We start from the raw sequence: 27,138 nt of genomic DNA, 5'->3' as shown, positions 1-27,138 counted from the left end.
TGAACAAAAAAAAAGAGAATAATTTTCTTAACGTAGAATTCAGAGGCTTCAGAAGTATGATTTTCCACAAAGATAAGTAATCAAACTTTAGTTCTTGATGTAGGATTTAAAGGCTTTAAAAGTATGACTAGGAAAGATCACTGACTTTATCATCTTTTGAGTTTTTGGTTTTCCACAACACTGAGTCCCTAACTAATCAACCTTTAATATAGATACAAAAAAAATCACAGTAAATGGACTAATTTTGTAATAAACTTCCAAACCATTTTACATAATTAAAACTCCGATAATTTACAAAATATAGAGAGAGTACAGCAAATTGGAAACCTCACTCATCTTGCTTTCTTTCTTGTCCAGCCACATGAGTATCGGAAGAAGAAGAAGGATAACTATTAAGAGAAAACTGAGTCTTACTGCTGTTCTCCTCCATGCCTTTCCTTACATCTTTGAACGCCTTAAACCTTATATCCCCTGACTTCCTGCTTGTTCCCGGGGTTGGTTCCGGCACTGGATAGTGACCTTCCAGCATACCAACCACCTCGGACATTATAGGACGATCTGACGCAGAAGCGCTTGTGCACACGAGAGCCACTTTAATTAACGTTTCTGCTTCTTTCTTGTCCACTTCAGGTCTCAATCTCTCATCCACAACTTGCATCAAGTCCCCTGACTCTTCACACTCCATAGCCTACAGATATACATCAAAAGGGTTTATGAAAAAAACAGCTTGAATAAGCAACTGAAAACTTGGGATCAGATTATAATTACCCATTCCAAAAGGCAGACTTCATCTCCTGCCGCCATGAAACTACTATTGTTTATGCCAGCGACTATCTCCAGAACCAAGACACCGTAGCTGTAGACATCTGCTTTGAAAGATAAGTAACCCCAAAGTGCGTATTCTGGTGCCATGTATCCTCTGCAGAGAGGTTCACATGGTTAGCAAACAAACCATAACTGTAAAGGAACAAACGAGAGCAGACTCAGGGGCTTACATAGTCCCAGCGACTTTGGTGCTGACGTGTGTATTCTCCTCTTCATCAAGCCTAGCCAATCCGAAATCAGATATCTTTGGAGTTAGATCCTTGTCCAGTAAAATATTAGTGGCCTTGATGTCTCTGTGTACAAACTTCAACGGTGATTCCTCATGGAGGAACGCTAGACCTTTTGCAATCCCACAGCAAATCTTAAACCTTGTAGGCCAGTCCAGTGGAATCTGTTTATGCTTTGGACCTAAAACATTGCAAACACAAACACCATTTTCTTTAAAGCATCAAAAAAGCTTTTGGAAAGGAAAAAAACAAAAGAAAAACAACTCACTGAATAATGCTTGAGCTAAACTGTTGTTTTCCATGTATTCATACACCAGCAACAGCTGAGACCGTTCAACGCAGAAGCCATGAAGCTTGACGAGGTTAGGATGTTGTAGACAAGAAATTGCGCCAATCTCGTTTAGAAACTCTCGGTTCCCTTGTCTTGATTTAGATGAGAGCTGCTTCACTGCTACAACTCTTCCATCTGATAACACACCCTGCAAAAAAAAAAAAAAGAAGAGATTCTATTATCAGCATGCACTGCACTATATTAACAAGAATCAATCTCATCATAGTGATCTTTTACCTTAAACACAGGACCAAAACCACCTTCTCCAATCTTGTTAGCTGGATTGAAGTCATCTGTAGCAAATTTGATTTGCCTTAACGTAAACGTTCCAGATGGCAACTCTTCTTCATTGGGATCTGTGGAAAAAAACTTCATAAGAAACAGTACTCTGGTCTATATTATCAAGTCCATATCAAAAGCAAAAGAGAATGATAAGAAGGCAACGATCAATCACCTTTTCGTCGCTGCCAACATTTTGGAAGGCAGCCAAAAAACCAAAGGACACCCAGTATAAAGATAATAAGACATATGGATCCAAGTCCAATTGCAATTTTTGCTCCCAGACTCATTCCACTTCCGGGGGATGCACACGGCTTAGAATCTGCACATTTGAAAGTATTACTATTAAAAGAAACTATTGTAGTGATCATTACTGGTTTCTGATATATGAAGAAAGCTACCTGAAACTATGGAAATAGCCGATATGAGAGGACCATACACCCCTCTAGTGGGAATCCTGGTGGTTCCTTTACCAGCCCAACTCAACCGGATAGCTAAAAAGTGGTTAGTCACATTGACAGTAAATGATTTGGTTATAGGTTTTTGAGCTCCCTTTGCTTCCTCCATGATATTGAAGTCCTTTACCACTAGTTTCTCCTGCAGAAAATAAGGCGTTAGAAAACGAAAAAAAAAAGAACATTAAATTTAATTTTCACCAGATGGGAGCAAAAGCTAACCTGAATGTAAATGTCGAACACACGCCTCCCAAGCCGGTTATAAGTTTCATCATTGGTGAATCTCATCTCAGCAAAGTCTAAGTTCACAGTGTATTTTCCATTTTCCAAGCAGGCGTGGAAGTAAGTGAGAGATACTGGAGCTATTCGTGCGGTTTTGTACAGATCAGACAGGTTAGATGTTGGGACAAACACAGTGAATCTTGTGTTTTGGAAATTGTTGTCGTCCATGTAGTCCCCTGTGCTGCTGAATCCCCAATAAGCATTATGCTTCAGATAATACTTAGCAGCACCACCTTCAGCTTCTCCGTCTCCTTGATATAAGATTTTGGTTTTGTTTTGCGTCAATGTTAGATCGCTTCCACCACAGTTTACATGGAGGCAGCTCGAATCTACAATGATAATAAGACAGTAGGTAACAATGTCTATAGTGTGTACTTTAAGGTGAGAGGCTATTGTGAAAAGATCTATCATCACTAGTCCTTTAAGTAGGTGAGTGTACTTACATCGAGGACATTTGAAATCGTCAATGCAAGGAAGAACTTTGCTCCTACGAAAACATCAATTGGTAATGGCTTTTTAACATTTTGAGACAAACACGGAATCAAGATGCTAAAGATGATCAAAGGAAAGGACCTTACGGTTCTTTTGTCGAAGTGCTCTGGAACAAGTTTAGATTCAGATTCCTAAAACAAGAATCTCAGTTAAAAATATGGAAACCAAAAACGTCAAAGAAGAAAACAATGACAGTAAACTCACATGTTTGGACGACAAGAACGACTCTCAGAACTCTGCCACTTGAGGTTATTATACGAAACATCTCTGCAGCAGCAAGAGAACTGGCATCAGAATGGAGATGTTATGCGATACAAAACTTTGGATTCACAGAAATATACATACACAGTGATACCATCCCTTAGTAATTCAGCTGGAACATCTCCCTCGAGCCTATTCCCAGCCAAGATTCTGCAATTATAAGTAAGCTAAATGATTCTAACTCAAAGTAAGATAGAATATGAAGCTAGACAATTTTTAACTTACAAAAACCGTAGTTTTTCTGCATGCGCAAACGATGGAATGGTCCCAGGCAACTTGTTAAAACTCAAATCCCTACACACAAACCGTTAATAAGAATTGTCACTGTTTAATGTACAAACCTACTCTTCATTTGATTTTAAGTAACTGAGACTTGATAGAACATGCTTACAGAGTCTCCAGATTCTTAAAATTCGAAAGATAGTCAGGTATTTGTCCAGCAAGGTTACAGTTCTTCAATACCCTATAATATAAAAACAAGAATTAGATGAAAAATAAGAGATGGATGGAACAGCTTCAAGAAAGGAATCTAACGTACAGCTTTGAAATTTCTGTCGAGTTCCGTAAGTAAGGGAATGGTTGGACTGGTCCACCTATATCACTTATCCTCCTGATAACAATTAGGTTGTAGTAACAGCCTCATTAGCATTACTATGGATGAAAATAAACTAAGTTTATGGAGAACAAACTCACAGATTTTTGAGATTGTTCAGAACTGAGATGACAGATGGGATTGGACCAGTGAGACCAGATGCAACTATTTCTCTACAAGGAATAAAAGAGAATGACATCAATGAGTGTTAAGATAAATAAAAGAAAGAAAAGAGTTTAAGAAGAAAAGATGTTACAGTCTCTCGAGTTCTTTCCAGTTTTGTATGTAAGTAGGTATCGTTCCATTGAGTTGGAGATCGTTAATCCTGCTGCATTGTACAAAAACCAAACAGGAGATGAACAAAAGAGACTGGCATAATAAGTAGTTAAGTTCGAAGAAAAAACAGAACAGAAGATTTACAAATCTGTCATATTCTGTAGTTTTGATAATGAAGCTGGTAAATTTCCGGTCAAATTGTTGGAGGAAAGCATCCTGTAAAAGATGAAACCACAAGAAAGATCTCATCAAATTCAGAAAAAAAAAAACACAATGAACACATAACAAAATACAAAAACGGATAGGGAATTAGAAATTCATACAGTGTTCCCAAGTTGACTAAGTTCCCAAGCTCCTGAGGAATGGTTCCAGAAAACGCATTTGACTCGAGATTCCTATACAAGAACCAGAAAAAAATAATATATAACAGCACTTCTATAGAGAAAACTAAACCAATTTCAGACGAGAAAGTGCACTTAAGTATCCAAATAATTCTTCAGCTACAAACTTACAAGAAAGTTAGTGAAGTCAAGTTTCCCAACTCTTTCGGAATCTCCCCTGACAGCCGATTTACAAGAAGAGAGCTGCACAGAGATTATGTTACTGTTACAAGAACATTTAGACACTAAAGCTAAACCATTAAGAGGGAAAGAATGTTCTTACATAAGTGTTAAATTTGTAGTAAACCATTCAAGTGGTATAGTCCCATTGAGGTAGTTGTAGGCAAAGTCTCTAAAACATAGCAAAAAAAAAAAACAGTGGTCAAAAGTAGCAGCGTTTATGAGCTCGGAGTGAAGTTTTACTATTTAGTACAAAGCAAGGTTGAGATAATTTAATGTGAGCACTTACATCTCCCTGAGTTTAGGAAGCTTGCCTATTTGAGGAGGAAGAGTTCCTGGAAGACTATGATCCTTCAATGCACTAAAGAACAAATCAAAGAGAAATTTAGATAATCATAATATGCCTTGGAGTTCTTACAAGTGGAAAGATAATCAAGGACATAGACACAAATAAAGAAGGAAAGTTAATGAAGAGTGTCTTGAGTATACTTACATTTTCACAACATGACAATCAGTTTCGTTGGTGGGACTGCATTCACATTCAATTACTTGCTCAGCTAACGGAGGAGGAGTCTCTGTAAGCCCCACTTTTTCGACTGTACAACTTTCAGCATCAAATTTCCAGTACTTGGAGCCCAGTGTGGTAGCGATTTGCTGCAGAGCATCGACTAAGGGACAAGAACACAGAAGCAAAAACAGCACAAGACACCATCAAAGGTAAATACTTGAGCAAAACACACACAGATTTTAATAACTCTTTAGCATTAACAATCAGTCCAACAAATCATGAAAAGTAACATCAATAATACAATTTATCCACACCAAAGCTATATATATATATATATGAATATTATCCACTCAAGAGTTCTAATATTGAGATATGACAAGCTCTTTCTCAAGGAAACTCAAACAAAAAAAACAATTTAATAAACGGAAATTGACCTAATCACCCAATCAACACCTGCAGATTTTGGATTAAACAACTTGAATTAAAAGAAAAACCCTACAAACCCCTAACGTGTCCAAACAAATTTTGATAACCAAATTAAGAAAAAAAAATCATATTTTGAAGCAATAAAAACCCAGAAACTTTTTCATACATGGAAACTTTACCAACTGAAAGAAAATATAGAAAGATAGGAACTTTAAAGTTTAAACACTTACCTTCGTCTTGGGGTAATTTGATAGCATTTATACTAAAAGATTTGAAGCAAATGATGGCAAAAATAGAGAATACGAATATATTAATATCCTTCTTCTTCTTCTTCTTATCGGCAAACATTTGAGACAGAAGTGATGAAACACAAAGTCTTTGAGGAAAAGGCAGACGAGAGATCAGAGTCTCATCCACAATGTCACGATTGTGTGGAAGATCTGAGATTTATGGGTTGGTTTGTGGCAAAGAGTGGTGATGATTATTAGTGGTTTTGTCGAATTAAGACAAATCTACATACGAACAGTGTTTTCAAACCTTTCTTTTCCTTACAATAATTAAGTCAAACTGTTTACCAATAAAAAAACTAATATATAATTAAGTCAAATTTGAAAATTACAGAGATGAAATACAACGAAAAAAAGATGGTAAAACCCCACAAAGAGAAAAAGCACTGACACCCTTACAAAAGTTGAACAGAATCATTCACTAAAATAGTAGTATTTTATTTAGAGATATAAATCCTTTTCTCTGTGTGAATGGTGTGCGTTATTGAAGAGGTGATCTGTTTTTTTGCGCAAAAGATAAATAGATTCCAAAATAGTAAAAACACAATTATTTCATTTTTCTTTTTTTAGGTAGACCAATTATTCACTATGGGAAAGTTGTGAAAACTAGAGTTGGTTTAAAGCAAAGTAGATTCTTTTTAAAATTAGAAGAAGACAAATGGTGTTAAAAAAAATATTTAAAATGATATAGACATGTGACAGAACTATGGGTAAAGGATAAGTGATTAGGTACTTGTCCAGTTGTCTTCTAATATCCACTCTTTGTTTTGTTTATGCTTTGGACCATTTTAAGTAATTTTTTCATTAATAACAACAACACAGTTGGGTTATCAAGTTGGATACAAAAACCTCCCCCAAAGGGTTAGTAAGTAAACATTAGCGAGAGCTTACAATTAAAGTAAGGAAAAGAGGGTAATTTTGAAGGATAAAACAAATCAAACCAAGATGTGAGCCGATAACTTTATGACCAAGTACAAATCTTGAGCCTTTGAGAGGGGAAGAAGCCTGCACTAGGTTAATTACATGTTTGATTGAAAAGTCGGTCTCTCGGCAAGTTGTGAGAAGTCCTGAGTTACACTCCTTCCAAGTAGTATTAGAGAAAGTCTAGGCAAACTAGTTTGGTAATGAGCTTTAGATTATGTCTTCAAAGGCTGCTACAGAAGAAAATAAAGATTTTTAAAATCAATATTTTAAATAACTAGGTAAACTGAATTGAAATTTTAAACTAAACCAAAAAAAAATCAAAGTAATCGATGTTTTTTCAAAAAAACTGAAGTAATCGATGTTAACCAAAATTACTTAAACTACTTAAATTTAAACAAAAACCTGAAATTTTTAAATAAAAAAAAAACCTGAAACTTCAATTCAGACAAAATTAACCAAATTTTAACCCAAACTGAATTGAATTTACTACTTAACAAACCGAGAAGTTGAAATGAACCGAACCCCCAAGCGCCAAGCAAGTAGAAACTGTAAAGTTCCAAACTTCCTGATGTTTGGTTAAAATTAAAAATGTAGCTCCGGTTAACAAATAATCCGGTTTGATAGTCCGGTCAGATTATCGGTCACAGCAATTTTGTCAACTATTATGCTCGTCATCACCGATGCCTTGAACTTCGTCAATCTCTTCTTCAATGGACTCCTCCTCCTCCTCCTCCTCATCAAATCCTACAATCACCCACGACGACGAACTCGATCGATTCCTCGACGCGCCCGATGAATTCTACTACGATTGCATGCCCCCGACCCGTCGCCATTCCCACCGTCAATACTCGTCTCCCTCGGCTAATCCCTCCGCCGCGAATCTCCGTCGGAGAAACTCGGCACCTCACCGGAACTCGATTCGCTCCGATGTAGAAACGGAACCGTCCTCCTCCTCTTCCAATGGATTCAAAGTCCATGACGCAATCGAATCAACCAAGGACCTAATTGACGTAACCCCAGAGAAAGATAACGACTTTGTTGTAACTGAGTCGGGTCAGGCCCGGGTTGACCCGTTTCAGGAAAGCAGAGAGAAAACAGACGAATCCATGGATGTAACAGATTCGGATCGGGTTCGGGAAGGGGTTAGCTTGACCGAAGAATCAACAGTGACCACCGTGAGCGATGATCGGGAACACGACAATGCAGGATCATCACCACCGGAGCTCCGAGAACCCAATCAAACAGAATGGTCTCTCCTTGGCTATTTGGTTGGGCTAGTGTTGAAAGCAATCGAATTTCAATTCAATTTGTTCATCAGCCTTGTAAAGTATCCACCTTTGTTGCTCCACTGGTGCTTCCTCTTCTTTTTCGATCCCTTCAGCACCATTAGGCTCGGTAGACGCTTTATAACGACAGTGATAACTAACAAGCTGAGTTGGTTCGAAGATACCAAACGAATGTTGAACGTTGCGTGCAAGTGTGGATGGGGTTTGTTTTACGCTGTGTACGTAGGCGCTGTGTTGTTTGGCTTGTTGCTTTTGTCGCTTATGCTTGGTGGGTTTATGATCAACCGTGTTGCCGATAAACCGTTTGTACTCAAGGAGGTTTTGAACTTCGATTACACTAAGAACAGTCCAGAAGCATTTGTGTCCATAACCTCGTGTGATGGAAGTTGCAAGGAGAGTAATGAAATGTTGAAGATCAGAGGGGTTCGAGCTATCCCTCGTGACCACAAGCTAGAGATCACTCTTTCTATGACGGTACCTGAGTCTGAGTATAATAAAAACCTCGGCATGTTTCAGGTATTGAAGTAAGTTATGTCTAACACATTATGTTGATTCATGTTTTGATATTGGATCCGTGTGTGTTGTTAAAAGGTTCGGGTTGATTTCTTATCTGCGGATGGTCAAACGCTTAACAGCATAAGGCGTCCGTGCATGTTGAGATTCAGAAGCGAGCCTATCCGTCTAGTTCAGACATTCTTGAAAATGGTTCCGTTAGTTACAGGATACGTCGCCGAGATACAAACCTTGAGCTTGAAGCTGAAAGGCTTTGCGGAAAAGGACATCCCCACTGCTTGCTTAAAGGTAATGATCGAACAACGGGCTGAGTTTCGACCTGGTGCAGGTATTCCGGAGCTGTACGACGCATCCCTGTCGCTTGAATCAGATCTTCCTTTCTTCAAAAAGGTTATATGGAAATGGCGGAAGACTTTGTACGTGTGGATCAGCATGAGTTTGTTCGTTATGGAGTTGCTTTTTGCGTTGGTTTGTTGCAGACCTCTGGTGATACCAAGAACACGAAGTAGAGACAGACCGACTTCAAATCCCCCTGGAAGTAGATGATGTTGCTGTAAATCATGTTTTGTTACACTCTGAAACGGTACTTTCACCTTCTTGTTAACTTTAGCTTCTAAAAGTTCTTTAATTAAGTTGTAAATCTTATATGTGGTTTGGATTTAAGATATGTTCTTTGAAAAAGAGTTTGATAATATAACAAATGTGTTGATAATGATTTATTTGTGTCAAAGAGTAGGAGAGAACATGTTCATTTCATTATATGAAGATATAGTAAAGTAGTTGTTTCACTTTAACTGTAATCCCATGAAAATCTCTGAGCCTCTGTTATTTAAAACACTTTCCTTAAACGTTCTGTCTTCACATTTACATGTTGCTGTCCATTGAGAGAACACAGAGAGAAACAATCAGAACTCAAATATGTCCAACTTTCCAAAACTGTTATTTTTGCTAAAAATAGCTCAGAGCCTCTCTAATCACAACCTTAACAAACTAAAACAATACCAAATCAAGTGTCTTTCAGTTCCAAAGCCAATGGCATGGATTCATGGAAGAACCCTTAGAGGGTTATATAAATATCACCATTTCTCTATGTTTCCATCTGAGCCAGCTGCTGGAATTAAAAAAAAAGAACTCTGTATTCTCCTCACTGTTTTAAACTCTGAGTTCTTGATAATGGCGTGCCATGGATTTCTAGGGACACCGACCCTGAGATCATCACATGGACGTCATAATCATGGAAGGAGAAACCGGCACCAACATCATCAGTCCACATGTTCGGCTGCAGCTGTTGCAGCAGCTGGCTCCATCTTCACGTCCCTCAACAAGTCTATCTTCACATTCCACAGCCGCCTCTTGCGTTGTGTCTCCAGGCTTTTCCGTCTCACTAGCGCAACTCCTAGCCGTAAACAAGGCTACAAAAGGCTCCAGAAACACAAGCACCATCATCATCAGCAGCCTTCATTGAGAAAACATAATGACAAGAAAAGAACCATCGTTCTTGATCTCGATGAAACATTGGTCCACTCATCAATGGAGCCACCCATCCGAGTTAACGTAGATTTCATGGTGAGGCTAAAGATCCAAGGAATGGTTATACCCATGTTTGTAGTAAAACGACCAGGAGTCACCGAGTTTCTTGACAGGATTGGTAAGAACTACCGGGTGGCGGTTTTCACAGCCGGTCTGCCTGAATATGCTTCGCAAGTTTTGGATAAACTAGACAAGAACCGTGTGATCACACAGAGGCTATACAGAGATTCATGCACAGACATGAACGGGAGATACGCCAAAGACTTGTCTCTGGTTGCTAAGACAGACCTGGGGAGTGTTTTGCTAGTTGATGATAACCCTTTCTCCTACTCGTTGCAGCCTGATAATGGAGTTCATATTAAGCCTTTTGTGGATGACATGGAAGATCAAGAACTGATGAAACTTGCAGAGTTCTTTGATGGATGTTGTCAGTATGAAGATTTAAGGGATGCAGCATCAGAACTTCTATATAACAAAGTGACTTGATGATCCACATTTATATATTTTCTTTTTTTATGCAGACTCTGTTTTCAATTTTGTTTTTGGGTTTTTTTTCTTTCTTTTTGTTGTTGATTTTCTTTGGCTATCGGTATTTTTGCGTTGACAAAGGATGATTTCTTCCTTTTTCAACGTTGTTACCTATATAATGTGTTACTGGAAAATGTATTATATAACCAAGAAAAATCGGTAATGAAAAAAAGAAGTTTTGGACTAGTACATTATTTGTTAATACACTTTAAATCTTGTATCATGATATGGTCTTTTTTACATGGATTCTAAATTCGTGAGTCTGTTGGCAGTAGTATTTTCAATCAAGTTTGCATTTTTTTGTTTTTGTTCTTTGTTCTTACAGTCCAGAAAAATATCTTAATCTTCAATAATAAATTATCTAATGTTTATCTGTTTGGTAAACCACGTTAAAATCTCTTCTCGTCGACACCCTTATAGTCTCTGCTTTGTCTTTTTCATATCAGTTTTTTTTTATTTTTTTAAGGCGCCTTGCCTCTCCTTTCTTGGTTAGAACTTCTGGGTGTTTCATGCACCTTTCTTGTTCCAAAACGTTAAAACCAGTGTTATAAAAAAAAAAGCGCGTCAGATATTGAGTACTAGAGAATGGAATAATACATAGTCTATAAGAAAGTAGTCTTGTTAGTGCCTTAACTGGTAAAGAGAAACATCCATTGGATGCTTTTAAGTTCTTACTGGAAATGCTCTTGGATAACACTCCATACAAAATAAGAAACAATGAACAAAAATTCACTTTATGTGCTTGAGATAATTCACAGATCAATCACCCTTTAAGCTATGAGTTGTCCATGCTTGACCTATCAAACTCCATTTAACCATATGTCTCATGAAAATCTTGTATTTTTTCTTGTGGACTTGACACGAAAAGAGAATAGTTTCACTAAATGAATGTATGAAACACCTAAACAATTATACTTGATAAAATATCAATAACTGATACATATTGGATAAACCCTATCTAGTTTTTTTTTTTTGTTTGGGTTGTTATTGTACAATATTATATTAAAACTTGAAACAACTTTAAGTTAAAAACAAGTTCTAACAAATTGGTTAACTAGTTCACCACGCATGCAAAACCATGCCAGTGAAGTAGCAAACAACTGCAGCAGCAATACAATTCAAGTGTAAAGCCATTGCAACCTTCAACTGTATGTACATTGTTGTCCATGAGTACATGAAACAGCAAAACCATGTTCTAATTGTCTTAACTGAAATTTACTAAAACTAGGCATCTGCTCTACTTCACCTCTAAAACTCCCATAAACAAACAAAACTAAAACCAAATGTAGATATGATCATATAAGAGTTAGCAGAAGATACATTTCAGAAACATCTTACCACTACCAAGCTTTCCATCTGAATAGCTGCAAACTTGTTTTGTCTTCATTGGGAGAAATCAAATGGCATATGAGAGAATAATTGAAAACAAACACCAAAAGAATCTATTCATGTCCATCTTTACATTCCATTGTCGCCTTCTGCGTTGTGTTTCCAGGTGCTTTACAGCCACCACCATCATCTACCCAACAACCACAAGACATGACGACTACACAAAACTCGAGAACCAACCTCAGACAGAACATACCAACACGAAAAGAACAATCATCCTCGATCTTGACGAAACCTTGGTTCACTCCACGACCCAAATGCCTGGAGTCAGATACGATTTCATGGTGCTGGTGAAAATGGAAAGCGAGATTATGCCAATCTTTGTGGTGAAACGACCAGGGTTGACTGAGTTCTTGGAGAGACTTGGCGAAAGCTTCGAAGTGGTGGTTTTCACAGCTGGTCTGGAAGACTATGCTTCACAGGTTTTGGACAAGATAGACAGGAAGGGTGTGATCACGCAGAGGCTGTATCGAGACTCGTGCAGGGAAGTGAATGGAAGATATGTGAAGGATTTAGCTATGGTGGTGGGGGAAGATCTTGGAAGTGTTTTGATAGTTGATGATAATCCGTCTTCTTACGCGTTACAGCCAGAGAATGGAGTGCCTATAAAGGCTTTTGTGGATGACCTCAGAGATCAAGAACTCATGAAGCTTGTGGAGTTTCTAGAAATAAGTTATGCGTATGAGGATATGAGGGATGCTGTTCAGGATTTTCTGGCTAACTAGTTGACATAATGTGTATATATATCTTACATTTCCGAATATGTTTTTTTTTCATTTCTGAAGTGTTGTTTTTAGAAAAATAATTATAGGTAAATAGGTTCTTTTTGCATTGAAAAGGGATGTTTCCTTCTTCAATGTTGCACCTTGTACAAAGCAGTTGTTTATGAAATAAAAAAAAAAGGATTAGGTTTAGTAAAAAAGCTTCTCAACTGCCTTATGAAATTATCTCAAAATGATATCCAGAACAACTTCACAGAAAGAGTGACTCGGTTACAGTTCCTTGAGTTTCAAGCTTTTCTTCAGCCTTAACAAAGTTTTGACTAGATCTTGGCTCACTGTGGCCTTTGGCTCTGCTCCTAAATTCTAAAACCAGCAGTGACGCAAAGAACAACTCCAAAATGCAATTAGAACAAACAAGTCAACCTATATAACACTATGTTCACATTTACATCCTAAAACATTATGTTTACATCTAAATGAAAACACCAACAATACTTTAATTTTACAAACAATCAATCTCTTGTTCTTCTACTCGTAAAAAGATGAGAGAGAGAGGGAGAGTAAATAGTTGATACATCCAGCTCCTTCCACAATCGACAAGAACACAAACACTTTCAGCTTATATCGCTAACCATGTTCTAAGTTCAGGAAGCATACAATGCGATCGCATATTCATCAAATCTTAATAGCATAATTGATGAGCTAGAAAATTAAAACAAAACAGGAAAGAAACATCTTCCAAATAAGATACAGTAACATACTCAAATCAATTACAACAACACCATAGACGTTACAAATATGAGACAACAAGCTCATTCAATACAAGTCAAAATTGAGAAAGAAACCTATAACTCACAGCGGAAGACTTGACTAGGAAGTTGCAAGGCTTCGGCTTTACTAAAGCACAAGTCGTCGAGAGCTTCACTTCGACACCATCTGCATCTAGGGAACCCCGAACACTGAGATCTGGTTCGCATCTCGCAGCACTTGGGCTTTCTACTAGTCTTGTTCAGCTTCGGATTCGTCTTGATCTCCAACAGCTCCCGATCCAAAACACTAACTTCAGATTCAGAAGACAAAGAAAGCGATGGACATAGTAAAACGAGGAGAAAGATAATGAGTAGCAGAGTGAGAGACGAGAAGCTTGAGCTAGATTCCGACATTGACACAAAAGAAAAGCAGCTCCTGTTTTTTCTTCGATATTCTTTTTTGGAAAGTTTTCTTCTTTCTGTTCTCAAAATAACTCTCGAGGAAAGGGGGAGCTTGTCAAGATCCTGATCTCATCGACTCGGCATACAAATCGCACACGTGAGAGACACTATTCACGCGTGTGGGCGCAAGTTAGCGGATTCCATAGACAAAGTCGCAAAGTCAGTAGCTTTGTGAAGGAAGCATTTTTTTAGTTTGTAAAACTTTTAGTAGAGTACTCTCAAATCAAATCAGTGAAAAACTTATCGAGATCTGTTCCACTGCATTGGGTGTTTCATTTGGTTTGCTCACGTTTGCGTAAAATTGATACATTTGAAGACATTCGTTCACTTTTGTAGTAAAACATTATCCTAACTACTAACACAAAATTACTATGGATTAATTAAATAAAAATATAGAATTATCATGTGGATTAAGCTTTGAAAGTTATTACTTGGTCGGAAATTTAAGTCTTCCTGTCCGAAAAAGGAATAAAAAAGACAGAGACATGTGAACGAGACAGATGTGTTGAATTCCTACGTGCCTTAAGTTAAAACCAAAAGAATCCAGATTTCAATTACTATGCCAACAACTTGTCACCACAATTATTAATTACTTTTCCATGCAAAATTTTGAGAAAATTTAATAATGACATTGGATGCGAAATAAATACCTTTTCCATTTTTTAAATAATTACATAAGTAAATATGATACAAACTCAGATCTGTGTTTGTATCTACTCCTCCACCAGATTTGACTTCAAGGTCGGTCTCCTAGCTCAAAAAGCTTATCTTACAGTGTCACTAACTCCAGATAATCTAAGGCCGAAAAATATTGGCTTTAAGACACCATTAAAGCCCAAGAATCAGTTTCTCTCTCACAAGAGAAGCTATCGAGGGAGCTTACAAACAATGGCTGGATTCACTATGAGCTTGAATCTACTTCTACTAGTAGCCATGGTAGCTACCAACATCCTCTCTCTCTACCACCTCTCCTCCACCACCAACTTCTTCCAGTCCGCCGTCAAATCCTCCCCCTCCTCCGTCCCCACAGTCCCCGACCACCTCCTCCGCCAGCTCCACACGATCCGCGCCGCCATCAACCACCTCACAAACCACAATCCAGACAAATCAACTTCCACCGTCTCCTCCACCGTCTCCTCCTCCGCGCCGCCGAAAGATCTCCTCCTCTACTCCAAGCTCTCCCCCATAGCTTCCGCCTGCCACAACTACCCTGACCTCCTCCACGAGTACATGAACTACACTCCTTTCTCTCTCTGCCCCTCCGACGCCGATCTCGCCGAGAAGCTCATCCTCCGCGGCTGCCACCCTCTCCCTCGCCGCCGTTGCTTCTCCCGCACGCCGAGGGCTACAGATTCAAAGCCTGATTCTCACGTCATCTGGTCTCGCTACTCATCCTGCAAGACGTTCGATTGCTTGGCGGCGAAGCTTCCCGGCGCAGGCTTCGACCTCTCCGCCGAGAAGTCCAAGTCTCAGTTCTCCGCCTACAAGTCCGAGCTCGATCTCCCGATCACGCAGCTCCTCCAGATCGCTAAATCTGCTAACTCCGTCCTCCGCCTCGGGATCGACGTCGGCGGAGGGACGGGATCCTTCGCGGCGGCGATGAAGGCGCGGAACGTCACCGTCGTAACCACGACGATGAACTTCAACGCGCCGTATAGCGAGGCGGTGGCGCTGAGGGGGCTCGTGCCGCTGCACGTGCCTCTCCAGCAGAGGCTTCCGGTTTTTGACGGCGTGGTGGATTTGGTTCGGTGTGGGAGGGCTGTGAACCGGTGGATTCCGGTTACGGTTATGGAGTTTTTCTTGTTTGATTTGGACCGGGTTTTGAGAGGGGGTGGTTATCTTTGGTTGGATCGGTTCTTTAGCAAGAAGGTGGATCTTGAGAATGTGTATGGGCCGATGATTGGGAAGTTGGGGTACAAGAAGGTGAAATGGGCGGTGGCGAATAAGGTGGATTCGAAGCATGGTGAAGTTTTCTTGACGGCTCTGCTTCAGAAACCTGTTGCAAGATGATGAACAATCTTTTGTGAGGTACATTAGATGTTTTGTACTATGTTCAAGTAATGAAGTGGCAATAAGTATGTTGATGTGTGCTTTTGTTGCTTAGAACAGTGCATCTTATGTTGGGACTTTGTCTTTAGTTTACTTTTCCAAACAAGGGAAACTGCTCTTAGCCATTTACTCTGCTTTTAAGAAATTTATCTTGTTTTTTTTAGTTCAGTTGTAGGAAACTCGAACGTTGTGTCTTTGTATCTGCCTAACTGGTTTCACGTCTGATCCAAAGTTGTGGGTTGTTATGCAGGGCACTTTCGTCGAGTGTCAGAACGTGTATGTTTGTAGCAAACAGCTTACTGTTGTTGAATATTTGGGAGACAAGATTCTTGGAACAATTATAGATATGAAGCTTTTTCCAGCTGTAAGCACAGAAGCAACAATGTGTTAATTTCTGCAAAACAAGTAGTCATTTTAATGCCAAGTTTTTGAATCTATTGTTGTTAAGAGGGACTGATCAAGTTATATATAAATTATGAATTCTTTCTGTCAGCTTATATATGCATTCATATTATTCGTAAGATGGTGTTCTGTGTCCACGGCAGACTGCAGTTGCAGATATTAGAATGATTTTAAGAATTCTGAGGATAGAGTTCAATCTCCTGAAAGCTGTTTAATAAATTTTCATGACGTTTTGAAGTGCTAAGAACATATATACCTCTTCTTGGCCATACTCTCTAGCCAAGCCAACAAGACCCTGGCCTAAGCCTAAACATGAACCTTAATCCTGTAGTGACTTGCTTTTACCTTTCAAGTAATATGTACTGTGTACAAATCCAAACAAAATCATTCATGCCCCAGTCATTGAATTATATTGCACCCCGTCCTACAAAGGCTACAATATGGGGTAAATGAAACTACTTACAAAAGTTAACCATCAAATATAGGAATTTAAATCTATGTACAGAAAATCGATACCAAATATATAAGAGTTTTAAGTCTATGAGGATTAAAATATAGACTTAAAACTTTCTTCTTTCTTAGAAGATCTTCCACTTCTAGCTAGTTGATCTGAGCAGCAAATGAAGTCATTCTCGGTCAAACCACCTGTTGCAGGAGAATCAGATATCAACTTATTCGCCACTTTAAAGTATACCAAAGTATGATCAGCGATCAGAAAGATATTGAAAGACGTTTTCAGGCACTTAATCAGATTTCATATCTTCATATCAACAACCACAGACCAAGATTCTCACCTATGGCATGTGTCCATACATCGATCTTCTCATTATTCCAGCCTACCAGAAGCAAATCTGGGTGATGACCTGTAATAGTAAACATATATTGTCCTCACGCTATCTTATTTTTCTTTTTTCAAAAGGGTCACAGAGAATGTGTGATGAGTTGCTGATTACATATATTACCTTCCCATTCAGCGATTTTAGCTACGCGATTGAAGAAGCCTAGTCCTTTTGTAAAACTTTTCACTAACCATGACGGATGCAGCTTTAATGTACCATTGTCATTAGCCAATAGCCATATCCCATCCAGCAACCTGTGTGAAAGGAATAATTCAGGAGTAAGCATACAACAAGCTTTACCTGCCATTAGTAAGAAGTTGCAAAATATTATAATATACCTTTTGAAGTAGTTCTTGAGCACTCTGTTCAGTCATGACTCATGGGACACACTTTTTGGTTGTTTTTTTGTAAGTGCAGCAAGATGGAAATGATAGCAACAATCTCCAGGACTTTAAACCATCAAGAGACACAACATAACCAGAAAAAGTTATAGTTTCGTGCGAGAAAGCAGAAAACTACTTTAGCTGAATCTGATGATGTAACTTTTATCTTTCCATCAAGGTAACACATAGAACAATGGAAAAAAAAACAAAAAACACACACAATGGAAAAAGTGACAGTCGTTGGAAACATGTTTTTTTCTTGTCTCGTCATCATCTTTACCTTAATTCACCCCAGACTTATCTAACAAATGGAGATGAGAAGAAGATAAAAAGACTTTTCTAGTAAAGCAGAGGTTTATGATATCATTTTTTGGTTCAACTGGATGTTCACATATCACATACATCAAAAAGTACCAACAAAATGTTAAAAAGGCTTAGCCATTTAGAAACATAAGAAAATCTGATCAAATATCGAATGTACTGTAATTACTAATTAGCAGTGTTCTAAAATATGGTTTAGGCGTGGTTTTTAGGCGATATACGGTAACCAACCATATTGTTTTTATGTTATACAATGTTTTATGCGGATTTATATAATTCAGACGAATAATAGTGTTTAGACGAACATTATGCGGTCTACGCAGACGCCTAGGCGGATTTTAAGTATTAATATTCAAAAAAATAAACTATTAGTATTATTATTATATTTTATTAATGTTATTATTTATATTACTTTCACTTATTTTATGTATTTATATGATTGTAGATATTAGTATAATTGTTGCAAAATCATTTTAAATTTATCATCTTTCTATATTTTAAATGGCTTTAATTTTTATAATTTAAAACTATTTATATATGTTAAACTATATACTTATACATAAAAGTAGATTTAAAATATATTTATATTCAGTTTTTTCAAAAATAATATATATGTATTATTCTTATACTTATATTTCGTGTAAAAATATATATCCATATTTGTTTAGAAATCCGCCTATACGGTTAGGCGCTATACAAGCATCTACGGCGTAATGAACGCACAACGCTGCTAGTTAGTAATAAGTTAATAACATATACTAATGTATAATCGTAAGTTAACGGTTAATGTTGTAATAAGTTAAAACCTACGGGGCCAATGTGTGAAAACGTGTTTCTGAAAAGCTAGTATTGAATTTGGTTTTTAAAGCATTCTTTTTTGTTCCCTGGTAAGTTTTAAACTTTAAAGCAAATTCTTGAAGATTCCTCGTCATTGTTTAACTCCAAGTGTTGGATTTGGCATCTGAGAGTAGAGACAAGTGCTTGTATGGTGAGATTTTCTTCCGTTTTTCTCCAACTTTCTCACTCGAATTGTTTTAGGGTTGTGAGCACTTTTCTCTTCCAGATTATTCCCCCAAAATTTAAGAGTTTGCACTGAGTTGATTTTCTGATTCATTGACACCATATACGGTTTTGTAATTCATGCTGTATTGGAGACGATTGTGTTTCTTGCATGTAGTTTCTAGTTTTGGTGGTGTTGTTGCAATTAGTTTGGATGATAAAGGAGTGTGTATGTTCGTTCACTCGTTTTGTTTCCTCAAGAACTGTTTTTCAGCTTTAAGATACTTGTATCATACTATGAGCTTTGGTTCTCTTAGATTTGTCATGTGTTAAAGAGACCAAGTGCATGTTTAAATCCCTCTAGTAAAACATTGATCCTAAGAAACTTCTCAAGTTTTTGTCTTTTTTTAGAACTGTGGTAATGACCTGTGATTTGAGCTTTTATGATTCAGCTCTAGTTTCCTGTTTTTCTTGTGGTCTGTGCTTAAAACCAAATCTCCAAAGTTTGCATCTTTCTTTTGTATTGGCATCTCTTTCAGTTTGATCTCACAGTTTATAATTATATGTAGTTTTTGGGAAAGAACGTTGGTTGCTGGTGTGAACGATTTTCACTCCCTTGTTTATGATACAGGCAGTAGAGATAGCAGGTGTCCTTTTCAACTGAATAACAATGGGAGAAAATGGGGACAAACACTCAGGCTCACAAGAGAGTAACTCCAAGAAGCCTGAGAGTAAAAATCATTCAGGCGTCCCCAAGAGTGATCTTTGGACCGATGGGCTAATCTGCGCCTTTGAGTTCATCCGAGGAGCCAAAAAGCATGTTCACTTGAAGCAAGAAGATGGACACACCAGAGTTACTGAGTTTAACCACAACCCTTTTGTTGATTCATCTGCAGCCGATGTTCCAAGGTCAAGGTCGGCATCTTCCTTGAATTTCATAGATGACCACCTGCTTCCAACAGCACAAGCCGAGAGATACGAGGGAAGCCGCTGGGTGCCTATCGGTTGGGCTAGAATATCCGAGCTAGTTCAAACGGTGCAAGTGAACGCAGAGTGGCCTAGTTTGGAGCTGATTGATGACGAAGAGGATGTCCCAGTTACAGACTTAGCGGCTCCCTATTGGGAAAGGCCGGGTGGTCCCACGTGGTGGTGTCATATGGCTGCTGGACACTCTTCCGTCGAGGCGTGGCTCAGAAACGCTACGTGGTTGCATCCTGCTATTAGTCTTGCGTTGAGGGATGAGAGTAAGCTGATAAGTGAACGGATGAGACACCTTCTCTACGAGGTTCCGGTGAGGGTTGCTGGAGGTTTGTTGTTTGAGCTTTTGGGGCAATCGGTTGGTGATCCTGTGATCAGTGAGGATGATGTTCCCGTTGTTTTTCGGTCTTGGCAAGCTAAGAACTTCTTGGTGACTGTGATGCACGTTAAAGGGAATGTATCAAGCACTAATGTGCTTGGCGTCACTGAAGTAGAGGTTCGTTCACAAAGCTGTTCTAAATTATTCTACTTCACTGACTTGCACTAACTTTTCCTTCTGATTTTTTTTTATGATAGGAGCTGCTGTATGCAGGAGGTTATAATGTGCCAAGAACGGTTCATGAAGTGATAGCACACTTGGCTTGCCGTCTCTCTCGATGGGATGATAGGTGACAACATCTTTTTTTGGTTTAGCGTTACTGGGACCAAGATGATTTGAGTATCTTATCTAATAGGATCTTTTTGTTGTCCTTGATTGATGATACTATAGGCTGTTCCGTAAGTCCATATTTGGTGCAGCAGATGAAATTGAACTGAAGTTTATGAACAGGTTCTTACATACACATACTTGTTTGTTTGGTATAGTTCACGATATTCATGTTTTAACTAATAGAGATGATTTTTTCTTGTTATTAGGAGAAACCATGAGGATGTAAATCTCTTCAGTATCATTCTCAACCAAGAGATTAGAAAATTATCAAGACAGGTAATACTTCTCTCTCATTGCAGCTAAAGCCTCAGTTTAACCGAACTATGGTTTTAGGAACATGAGAGTCTTTGTTTTCTCATGACAGGTCATCAGAGTGAAGTGGTCACTACACGCAAGAGAGGAGATTATCTTTGAGCTAGTCCAGCACCTGAGGGGAAACGTAGCTCGCCAATTGTTGGAAGGTCTGAGGAAAAACACAAGGGAGATGCTGGAGGAACAAGAAGCAGTCCGTGGACGTCTGTTTACAATTCAAGATGTCATGCAAAGCAGTGTCCGCGCTTGGTTACAGGTTTGTCCTTACCAAACCATCTCATAGTTTTAAGCTAAAACCAACCAACAAACAATTTGTAAATTTCAGGACAAGAGTCTGAGAGTGAGCCATAACTTAGCCGTCTTTGGAGGATGCGGTCTTGTACTCACAATAATCGTGGGATTGTTTGGGATCAACGTGGATGGCATCCCCGGCGCACAGAACACTCCTTATGCATTTGGTCTGTTCACTCTGCTAATGGTCATCATCGGAGCTGTTCTCATTGCGGTTGGCTTGGTGTACCTGGGGCTCAAAAAGCCCATCACGGAAGAACAGGTAGAAGTGAGGAAGCTGGAGCTACAAGACGTGGTGAAGATATTTCAACACGAAGCAGAGACACACGCGCAAGTCAGGAGAAACAACCTCTCTCCCACTGCTGGAGATATATTTGATGCTAACTATATTCTCATCCAGTAAACAAATCGTTTCTCTTTGTTTTAATACGTATCAACTGTCTTGTTTCATTCATAAAAAGACAGAGAAACAAGTCTAAAATCATTGAGAGAACATCTACATGCCAACATCTTTTTACCCAAAGATTACTACTACATGTGTGTTTTAATTAAGGGGGGTAAATGTAAAAAATAAAAGTTTCCGGTTGAATTTGCAAGAACTATAAAACATAAGGGGGGAGAATATATAAAAAACGATGAAGCGCGTCATAGAAAAGCTACGTTTGGGTTTTTAAAGCATTTGATTCCCTTCGGAGCTGATCTGTGTTGGATTTGAGGCGAAGGAGAAGAAGACTGCTCCAATGGTGAGAATCTTATATCTCGAATCTGCTAGGCTCCTTTTCAATTTTATTTCGTTTTATCTTTAGACAAGTCTGAGTTTTTATTAGAGTTTTTGGGGAAATTTATCTTCGAGGGATATGCACAAGTTAGAAATCTCATTCGTAGAACGTGAACGTGAATGATTTGTTCTGTGCTTGATTGAAAGTTGGTTCCTTTGAATGAGATTGAATCTTTTGTCTCGGAGAAAGATTGAAACTTTGTGATTGTTCTTGAGGATTTGAACCAATAATGTGCTATATAGATTAGTTTTGAGCAATCATGTTAGCCCAAGTTCGAAAGTTAAAAACTTTGTCAGTTTATGTTTATAAATCTCGCCTTTCTTTTGTTACCTTGTGTGTGTAGGCTGATCCTGAACTAGAAGCTATTCGACAGAGGAGAATGCAAGAGCTCATGGCTCAACATGGCACTGTAAGTCCTTTTTAATTAACCTTCACTTATATGCCTTTGTGGTGGCTTATTGTGAACCAAACCAAAAGCAGGGGAAGCAGGGGAGTCAGCAGAATCCAGATCAAGAGAGAGCACAGGAAGATGCTAAAAGGTCTGTTGTCTTTTTATTTGAAAACAAATTGGGTTTTGAGCTAACACCTGTTCTCTGGCTGGAACATATATGTTTAGGGAAGCTGATGAACGTAGACAAATGATGCTTAGTCAAATCTTGTCTTCCCAAGCCCGTGAGAGAAGTAAGTCCCCATCTAAAATAATGCTTTTGCTTTCCTTGTGACTGTATATCTATATGTTTACATATCTCTTATACTTCTCGTTATTCTTCTTGTTTTGTTTCTGTAGTTGCTCGAATTGCCCTGGTGAAACCTGAGAAAGCTAGAGGTGTAGAGGATGTTATTTTGAGGGCTGCTCAAATGGGACAGATTGTTGAGAAGGTAACAATCCATTCACTTCTTAATTCTTATCACAAGGTTTCTACTCGGTTATTGAAATACTCTATTGGTTATTCTTTTTCACAGGTTTCTGAGGAGCGACTTATAACGCTGCTGGAACAAATAAACAGCCAGACAACCAAACAGACTAAAGTCACGGTATGTACACACAAGCTACTATAAGCACAAGGCTCTTGCTCTTATCTTAACCGTCAATACCATTGAGTGTTAAGTTTATCTCGGATGCGTTTACAGATCCAGAGGCGTCGTGGGGTGGATGACGATTAGGAAGAAGGAGACTATGCTATGCTTTTGTATATCTATGGAGATCTCACTGTTGAGTTGGTGAGTTCACTAAGATGTACTTTAAGTGTTACTGTGAAATATGTTTATTATGAGGGAATCTTGATGATCTTCCAAGTGATTGGGATGAGATCATAAAAGTAATCTGAAACTGAAACTCTGCATTTTATCTTTTTGGCATTTCCTCTGTGAACCATCTCTATCTTCCTCTCCTGTCCTCGCATTGCCTTTGTATGATTTGAAGTATTATTCAGAAAGAGAAATGATTATGTTCTAATATCTACTACTCATATGCTCATGGTTTGCTCAAGTTATTTACTTCTGTTCTGACTTATTTTATTTGAATTCTTCTTGATAATTAATCTATTCTCTAATTATAAAATTTGAACGATTCAAATAAATATCTGAACTTCTCTCGGCGGTGAAGAATATTTGTAGGAACTCATCTGGATACATGAATCAAAGATCAAACAAGATACTAAAAAGTAATCTTTGTCAAATAAGTGACGCCTTTAACTGCATCATTAGTTTATGAATTTAAAGTATGGTTTCTGATTAATATATGGAAAAAGTAATGTGCATTGAGAATGTGTTAAGCTCACTCAAAGTTTTAAGACGTTTGTTGACTATGGTATACAAACTTGAGTTACGAGGTGAATTTAATTATTCCGGTTTTCAACTACGAAATGAGACTAGTTTTCGCTCGGATATCATCTTTAATCTACAACCAAGTTCCAGTTTGAGAGACATGTTGATACTGAGTCCATGACCATGATCGGGGCTTTAAAACCATTATCTGAACTCCAATGTATATGATGACACTGATACATTAACATGAGAAAGCTGCTAATGAATAAAAGATATAACATTCATTGTTTTCTTCTTCTTTTGATGAATATTATGCTCAACAAACGTATTGAGAATGTGTTAATTTCTTTTGCTAGTATTAGTCCCAGTATAATGTTTTTGATGTTAAGTATGATTACATTGCTGCATAAGTTGAGATAGTTCTCGGAATCTTATCTTCCTTTTACTTTATAAATATGTTAAAAACTCAATTACCATTCTTACATTTTTTTTTTTGTTTTATCTACGTTTTATTCATCTATCTCTCTAGCCAAGTGTTCTTATTTTAAAAGGATTGAGAGATCATCAAATCTTACACATGTCATTTCATTATTGGATGCTTGAAACGTTACAAGCTATCTTAAACCACAAATCAGAGTAGGATCCACTATGACCACGTAAGCAAACAAAAAAAATCTAAGCACCAAAAGATATGTCAAGAGCCAATAGAAACACCAGAGATTGATATTCTAAGATAAGACATTATAGTATAAATAACAAAAGGCTCATCTAACCCAAACCACCCATCTCTTGCTCACAAACAACAACCAATAAACGTTTTATTTTGCTCAGCACTCAACCGCAATGGCCGCCTCAACAATGGCTCTCTCCTCCCCTGCCTTCGCCGGAAAGGCCGTCAAGCTTTCCCCAGCAGCATCAGAAGTCCTTGGAAGCGGCCGTGTGACAATGAGGAAGACCGTAGCCAAGCCAAAGGGCCCATCAGGCAGCCCATGGTACGGGTCCGAAAGAGTCAAGTACTTGGGCCCATTCTCCGGCGAGCCACCGAGCTACCTTACCGGAGAGTTCCCAGGAGACTACGGATGGGACACCGCAGGTCTCTCAGCCGATCCCGAGACGTTCGCAAGGAACCGTGAGCTAGAAGTTATCCACTGCAGGTGGGCCATGCTCGGAGCCCTAGGCTGCGTCTTCCCTGAGTTGTTGGCCAGGAACGGAGTCAAGTTCGGAGAGGCGGTTTGGTTCAAGGCTGGTTCACAGATCTTCAGCGAAGGAGGGCTTGACTACTTGGGAAACCCTAGCTTGGTTCACGCTCAGAGCATCTTGGCTATTTGGGCTACTCAAGTGATCTTGATGGGAGCCGTTGAAGGCTACAGAGTCGCAGGAGATGGGCCGTTGGGAGAGGCCGAGGACTTGCTTTACCCAGGTGGCAGCTTCGACCCGTTGGGTTTGGCTACTGACCCAGAGGCCTTTGCGGAGTTGAAGGTGAAGGAGATCAAGAACGGAAGATTGGCTATGTTCTCTATGTTTGGATTCTTTGTTCAAGCTATTGTCACTGGTAAGGGACCTTTGGAGAATCTTGCTGACCATTTGGCTGATCCAGTTAACAACAATGCATGGGCCTTTGCTACCAACTTCGTTCCCGGAAAGTGAGCGATGTTTTTATCTGTAATTTGCTTCAGTATTTGCTTCTTGTGAGTGTAAGAGGAGAAAGAGATGTTGTTTAGATGTAAAATTTGCAAGTATTTGTATGATTTAACATTAATCCAATAACTCTTTGTCTTATCAACTGTGTCGTAGAACTAAATGGAAATGGATTTATGTTTTTTTGTTATCATTCAATTGCAAAAGTTATTTCTACAAAACTGAACAATTTGATTGAACTATGTCACCACATGACTTGAGCAAATGAAATTAATCAAATGTTGCTTAATTAATATTCATTGACGCCAATACTGCAGCTAAGTACCTGAACACATATGACATTTGCCACAGTTTCTATCCTTTTGCTTGTCTTGCAAGAATCGCAAGTCATCTTCTTTGGAGTCCTACCTTCCAATCTCTTGAATCAGCTTCTTCTGTTGAACGTTCACGTCCGAGGAAGTGACAAAGCTTCCACACAACAAACAAACACCTTCAATGTGGTGATCTAAAGAGGTGTGGAGCCTGTCATGTAATAGATAGGAAGCTTTATGAGTCCCTTTCCATTTCACCAAACCGAATCCCACCACGTCGTCTCTTTCCCTTGATTGGCTGACGAGTTAGCTGATCCAACAGTCCTGTGGATTTAACCTGCAAGGGAGGATATATATATATATGACTTAGACAAAAGCTTGAAGATAAAAAACGTAGAATATGTTTGAGACCATGTGACGCAGTCTTTGGTAGTAAACACGCCCACATAACTATCTCACACTTGAGCTCCACTCCTAAATAGCCACTGTATAATCTCTCTGTCCCATAGTAATTGAATCATTTTTTCTTCAACATGCAACCAAGATCATCAACAAGCAAACTGGATTTGCTCTCCTCTTCTCGGTTTGGTTTTTTTCTTTTACCGCGTCAGGAAACGGCGTTGCATCTACAAACTTTCAGTACAAGCTACCTCTCCCTTTACAATCCGATCGAGTGGAAAAGAAAAGGAGTCACTTGGACTCCCACAAGAACGCTGGTAATGAATATATTAAGCATTGGACATGTGGTTAGTCAAAATTTTGATATATTATCTACAATGACTCTTACCAATTACCATATATGTATATGTATATGATCCAAAGTTTCAAATATTCATAATTCCGAATCATGTTGTTATCCAGAAGATAACATGCATGATTCTAATGTATATTCATAGCTAGCGAAATTGATCAATACAACCAGCACATCCATAATACTGATATGCAATAAAACTAGTTCGTCGTTCTCGACAACGTCTCTGACTAAGTCACTATCGCCCGTTAGTATAAGATCTAGATTCAAATACTAATTTACATTAACTCGCATATATATATATATATGTTATCATGCATCAAGTTAAGGTATAAATGGTGACACATTATAGAAACTATAGTAGAATAAAGATGAAAAAATTATTGATAATATGAAATATAGAGGAAACGTTTTGTTTTGTTCCACCCACTCATACTGAATATAGAAAATGAATCAATTTATAAACAAAGATTATTAACCAAAACTTTCTTTCATGCGGAACCAATGGAACTTTATTTCTTATGCTTCTACTGATATATGGTTTCTAACTTTCTATAGAAGAATGTATAATATCTTATTTCATTTATCTAGTTATACAACCATTTTGCATCCATAGTCCAAAACGATCCTATATATGATCATTCTTAGCTAGTAAATGTGGAATCCATTTATATCTAGTTATACAACCAAAACTTTCTTTCATGC

General features: G+C 38.4%; 7 protein-coding genes across 11 annotated transcripts; 6 read left to right on the top strand and 1 right to left on the bottom strand.

Moving 5' to 3' along the window:
• Window positions 1–122: 122 nt before the first annotated feature.
• LOC103835259 (probable LRR receptor-like serine/threonine-protein kinase RFK1) lies at window positions 123–6,183 on the bottom strand. The gene is made up of 24 exons (XM_009111396.3): window positions 5,745–6,183; window positions 5,074–5,248; window positions 4,870–4,941; window positions 4,684–4,752; window positions 4,533–4,604; window positions 4,344–4,415; window positions 4,165–4,236; window positions 4,001–4,072; window positions 3,846–3,917; window positions 3,691–3,762; window positions 3,544–3,615; window positions 3,378–3,446; window positions 3,237–3,302; window positions 3,096–3,158; window positions 2,978–3,022; window positions 2,843–2,886; window positions 2,340–2,728; window positions 2,064–2,259; window positions 1,838–1,984; window positions 1,621–1,739; window positions 1,321–1,531; window positions 996–1,233; window positions 769–919; window positions 123–688 (listed from the first exon to the last, which is right to left on the bottom strand). The coding sequence occupies exons 1-24, from the start codon at window positions 5,860–5,862 to the stop codon at window positions 329–331; spliced, it is 3,036 nt and encodes a 1,011-aa protein (XP_009109644.1). The 5' UTR covers window positions 5,863–6,183; the 3' UTR covers window positions 123–328.
• A 1,220-nt stretch (window positions 6,184–7,403) lies between these two features.
• LOC103835253 (seipin-2) lies at window positions 7,404–23,435 on the top strand. Of its 2 annotated transcripts, none has more exons than XM_009111387.3 (10): window positions 7,404–8,527; window positions 8,603–8,703; window positions 15,990–15,999; window positions 21,883–21,930; window positions 22,310–22,375; window positions 22,444–22,505; window positions 22,583–22,647; window positions 22,754–22,845; window positions 22,930–23,001; window positions 23,098–23,435. In XM_009111387.3, exons 1-10 carry the CDS (start codon window positions 7,436–7,438, stop codon window positions 23,128–23,130), a joined length of 1,641 nt encoding a protein of 546 aa, XP_009109635.2. In that variant the 5' UTR covers window positions 7,404–7,435; the 3' UTR covers window positions 23,131–23,435. The 2 variants fall into 2 exon arrangements, with proteins under 2 accessions (XP_009109635.2, XP_009109636.2); XM_009111388.3 differs by having other exon boundaries at window positions 7,406–8,527; window positions 22,447–22,505; window positions 23,098–23,422.
• Window positions 9,698–11,141, top strand: LOC103835257 (carboxy-terminal domain RNA polymerase II polypeptide A small phosphatase 1). The gene has a single exon (XM_009111394.2). The coding sequence runs from the start codon at window positions 9,698–9,700 to the stop codon at window positions 10,538–10,540; it is 843 nt and encodes a 280-aa protein (XP_009109642.1). The 3' UTR covers window positions 10,541–11,141.
• Window positions 11,693–12,820, top strand: LOC103835256 (CTD small phosphatase-like protein). Its single transcript, XM_009111393.3, has one exon. The coding sequence runs from the start codon at window positions 11,983–11,985 to the stop codon at window positions 12,694–12,696; it is 714 nt and encodes a 237-aa protein (XP_009109641.2). The 5' UTR covers window positions 11,693–11,982; the 3' UTR covers window positions 12,697–12,820.
• LOC103835255 lies at window positions 14,534–16,541 on the top strand. Of its 3 annotated transcripts, none has more exons than XM_033276973.1 (2): window positions 14,534–15,932; window positions 16,123–16,541. In XM_033276973.1, the coding sequence occupies exon 1, from the start codon at window positions 14,589–14,591 to the stop codon at window positions 15,912–15,914; it is 1,326 nt and encodes a 441-aa protein (XP_033132864.1). In that variant the 5' UTR covers window positions 14,534–14,588; the 3' UTR covers window positions 15,915–15,932; window positions 16,123–16,541. The 3 variants fall into 3 exon arrangements, with proteins under 3 accessions (XP_033132864.1, XP_009109640.2, XP_009109638.2); XM_009111392.3 differs by having other exon boundaries at window positions 14,536–15,932; window positions 16,193–16,541; XM_009111390.3 differs by having other exon boundaries at window positions 14,555–15,932; window positions 16,204–16,541.
• On the top strand, window positions 18,714–21,715 carry LOC103835254. 2 transcript variants are annotated; one of them, XM_033276972.1, is made up of 7 exons: window positions 18,714–18,886; window positions 19,529–20,074; window positions 20,452–20,543; window positions 20,645–20,704; window positions 20,791–20,860; window positions 20,949–21,152; window positions 21,222–21,715. In XM_033276972.1, the coding sequence occupies exons 2-7, from the start codon at window positions 19,568–19,570 to the stop codon at window positions 21,588–21,590; spliced, it is 1,302 nt and encodes a 433-aa protein (XP_033132863.1). In that variant the 5' UTR covers window positions 18,714–18,886; window positions 19,529–19,567; the 3' UTR covers window positions 21,591–21,715. The 2 variants fall into 2 exon arrangements, with proteins under 2 accessions (XP_033132863.1, XP_009109637.1); XM_009111389.3 differs by having other exon boundaries at window positions 19,529–20,371.
• Window positions 23,436–24,495: 1,060 nt separating the features above from the next.
• LOC103835251 (chlorophyll a-b binding protein 1, chloroplastic) lies at window positions 24,496–25,561 on the top strand. The gene has a single exon (XM_009111386.3). It carries the CDS (start codon window positions 24,577–24,579, stop codon window positions 25,378–25,380), a length of 804 nt encoding a protein of 267 aa, XP_009109634.2. The 5' UTR covers window positions 24,496–24,576; the 3' UTR covers window positions 25,381–25,561.
• The last annotated feature ends 1,577 nt before the right edge of the window (window positions 25,562–27,138 follow it).

The sequence above is a fragment of the Brassica rapa genome, chromosome A08, assembly GCF_000309985.2.
Source record: "Brassica rapa cultivar Chiifu-401-42 chromosome A08, CAAS_Brap_v3.01, whole genome shotgun sequence".
Lineage (NCBI taxonomy): Eukaryota > Viridiplantae > Streptophyta > Magnoliopsida > Brassicales > Brassicaceae > Brassica > Brassica rapa.
The sequence above is the reverse complement of the archived record's forward strand: the minus strand, read 5'-3'. Positions and strand labels throughout refer to the sequence as shown.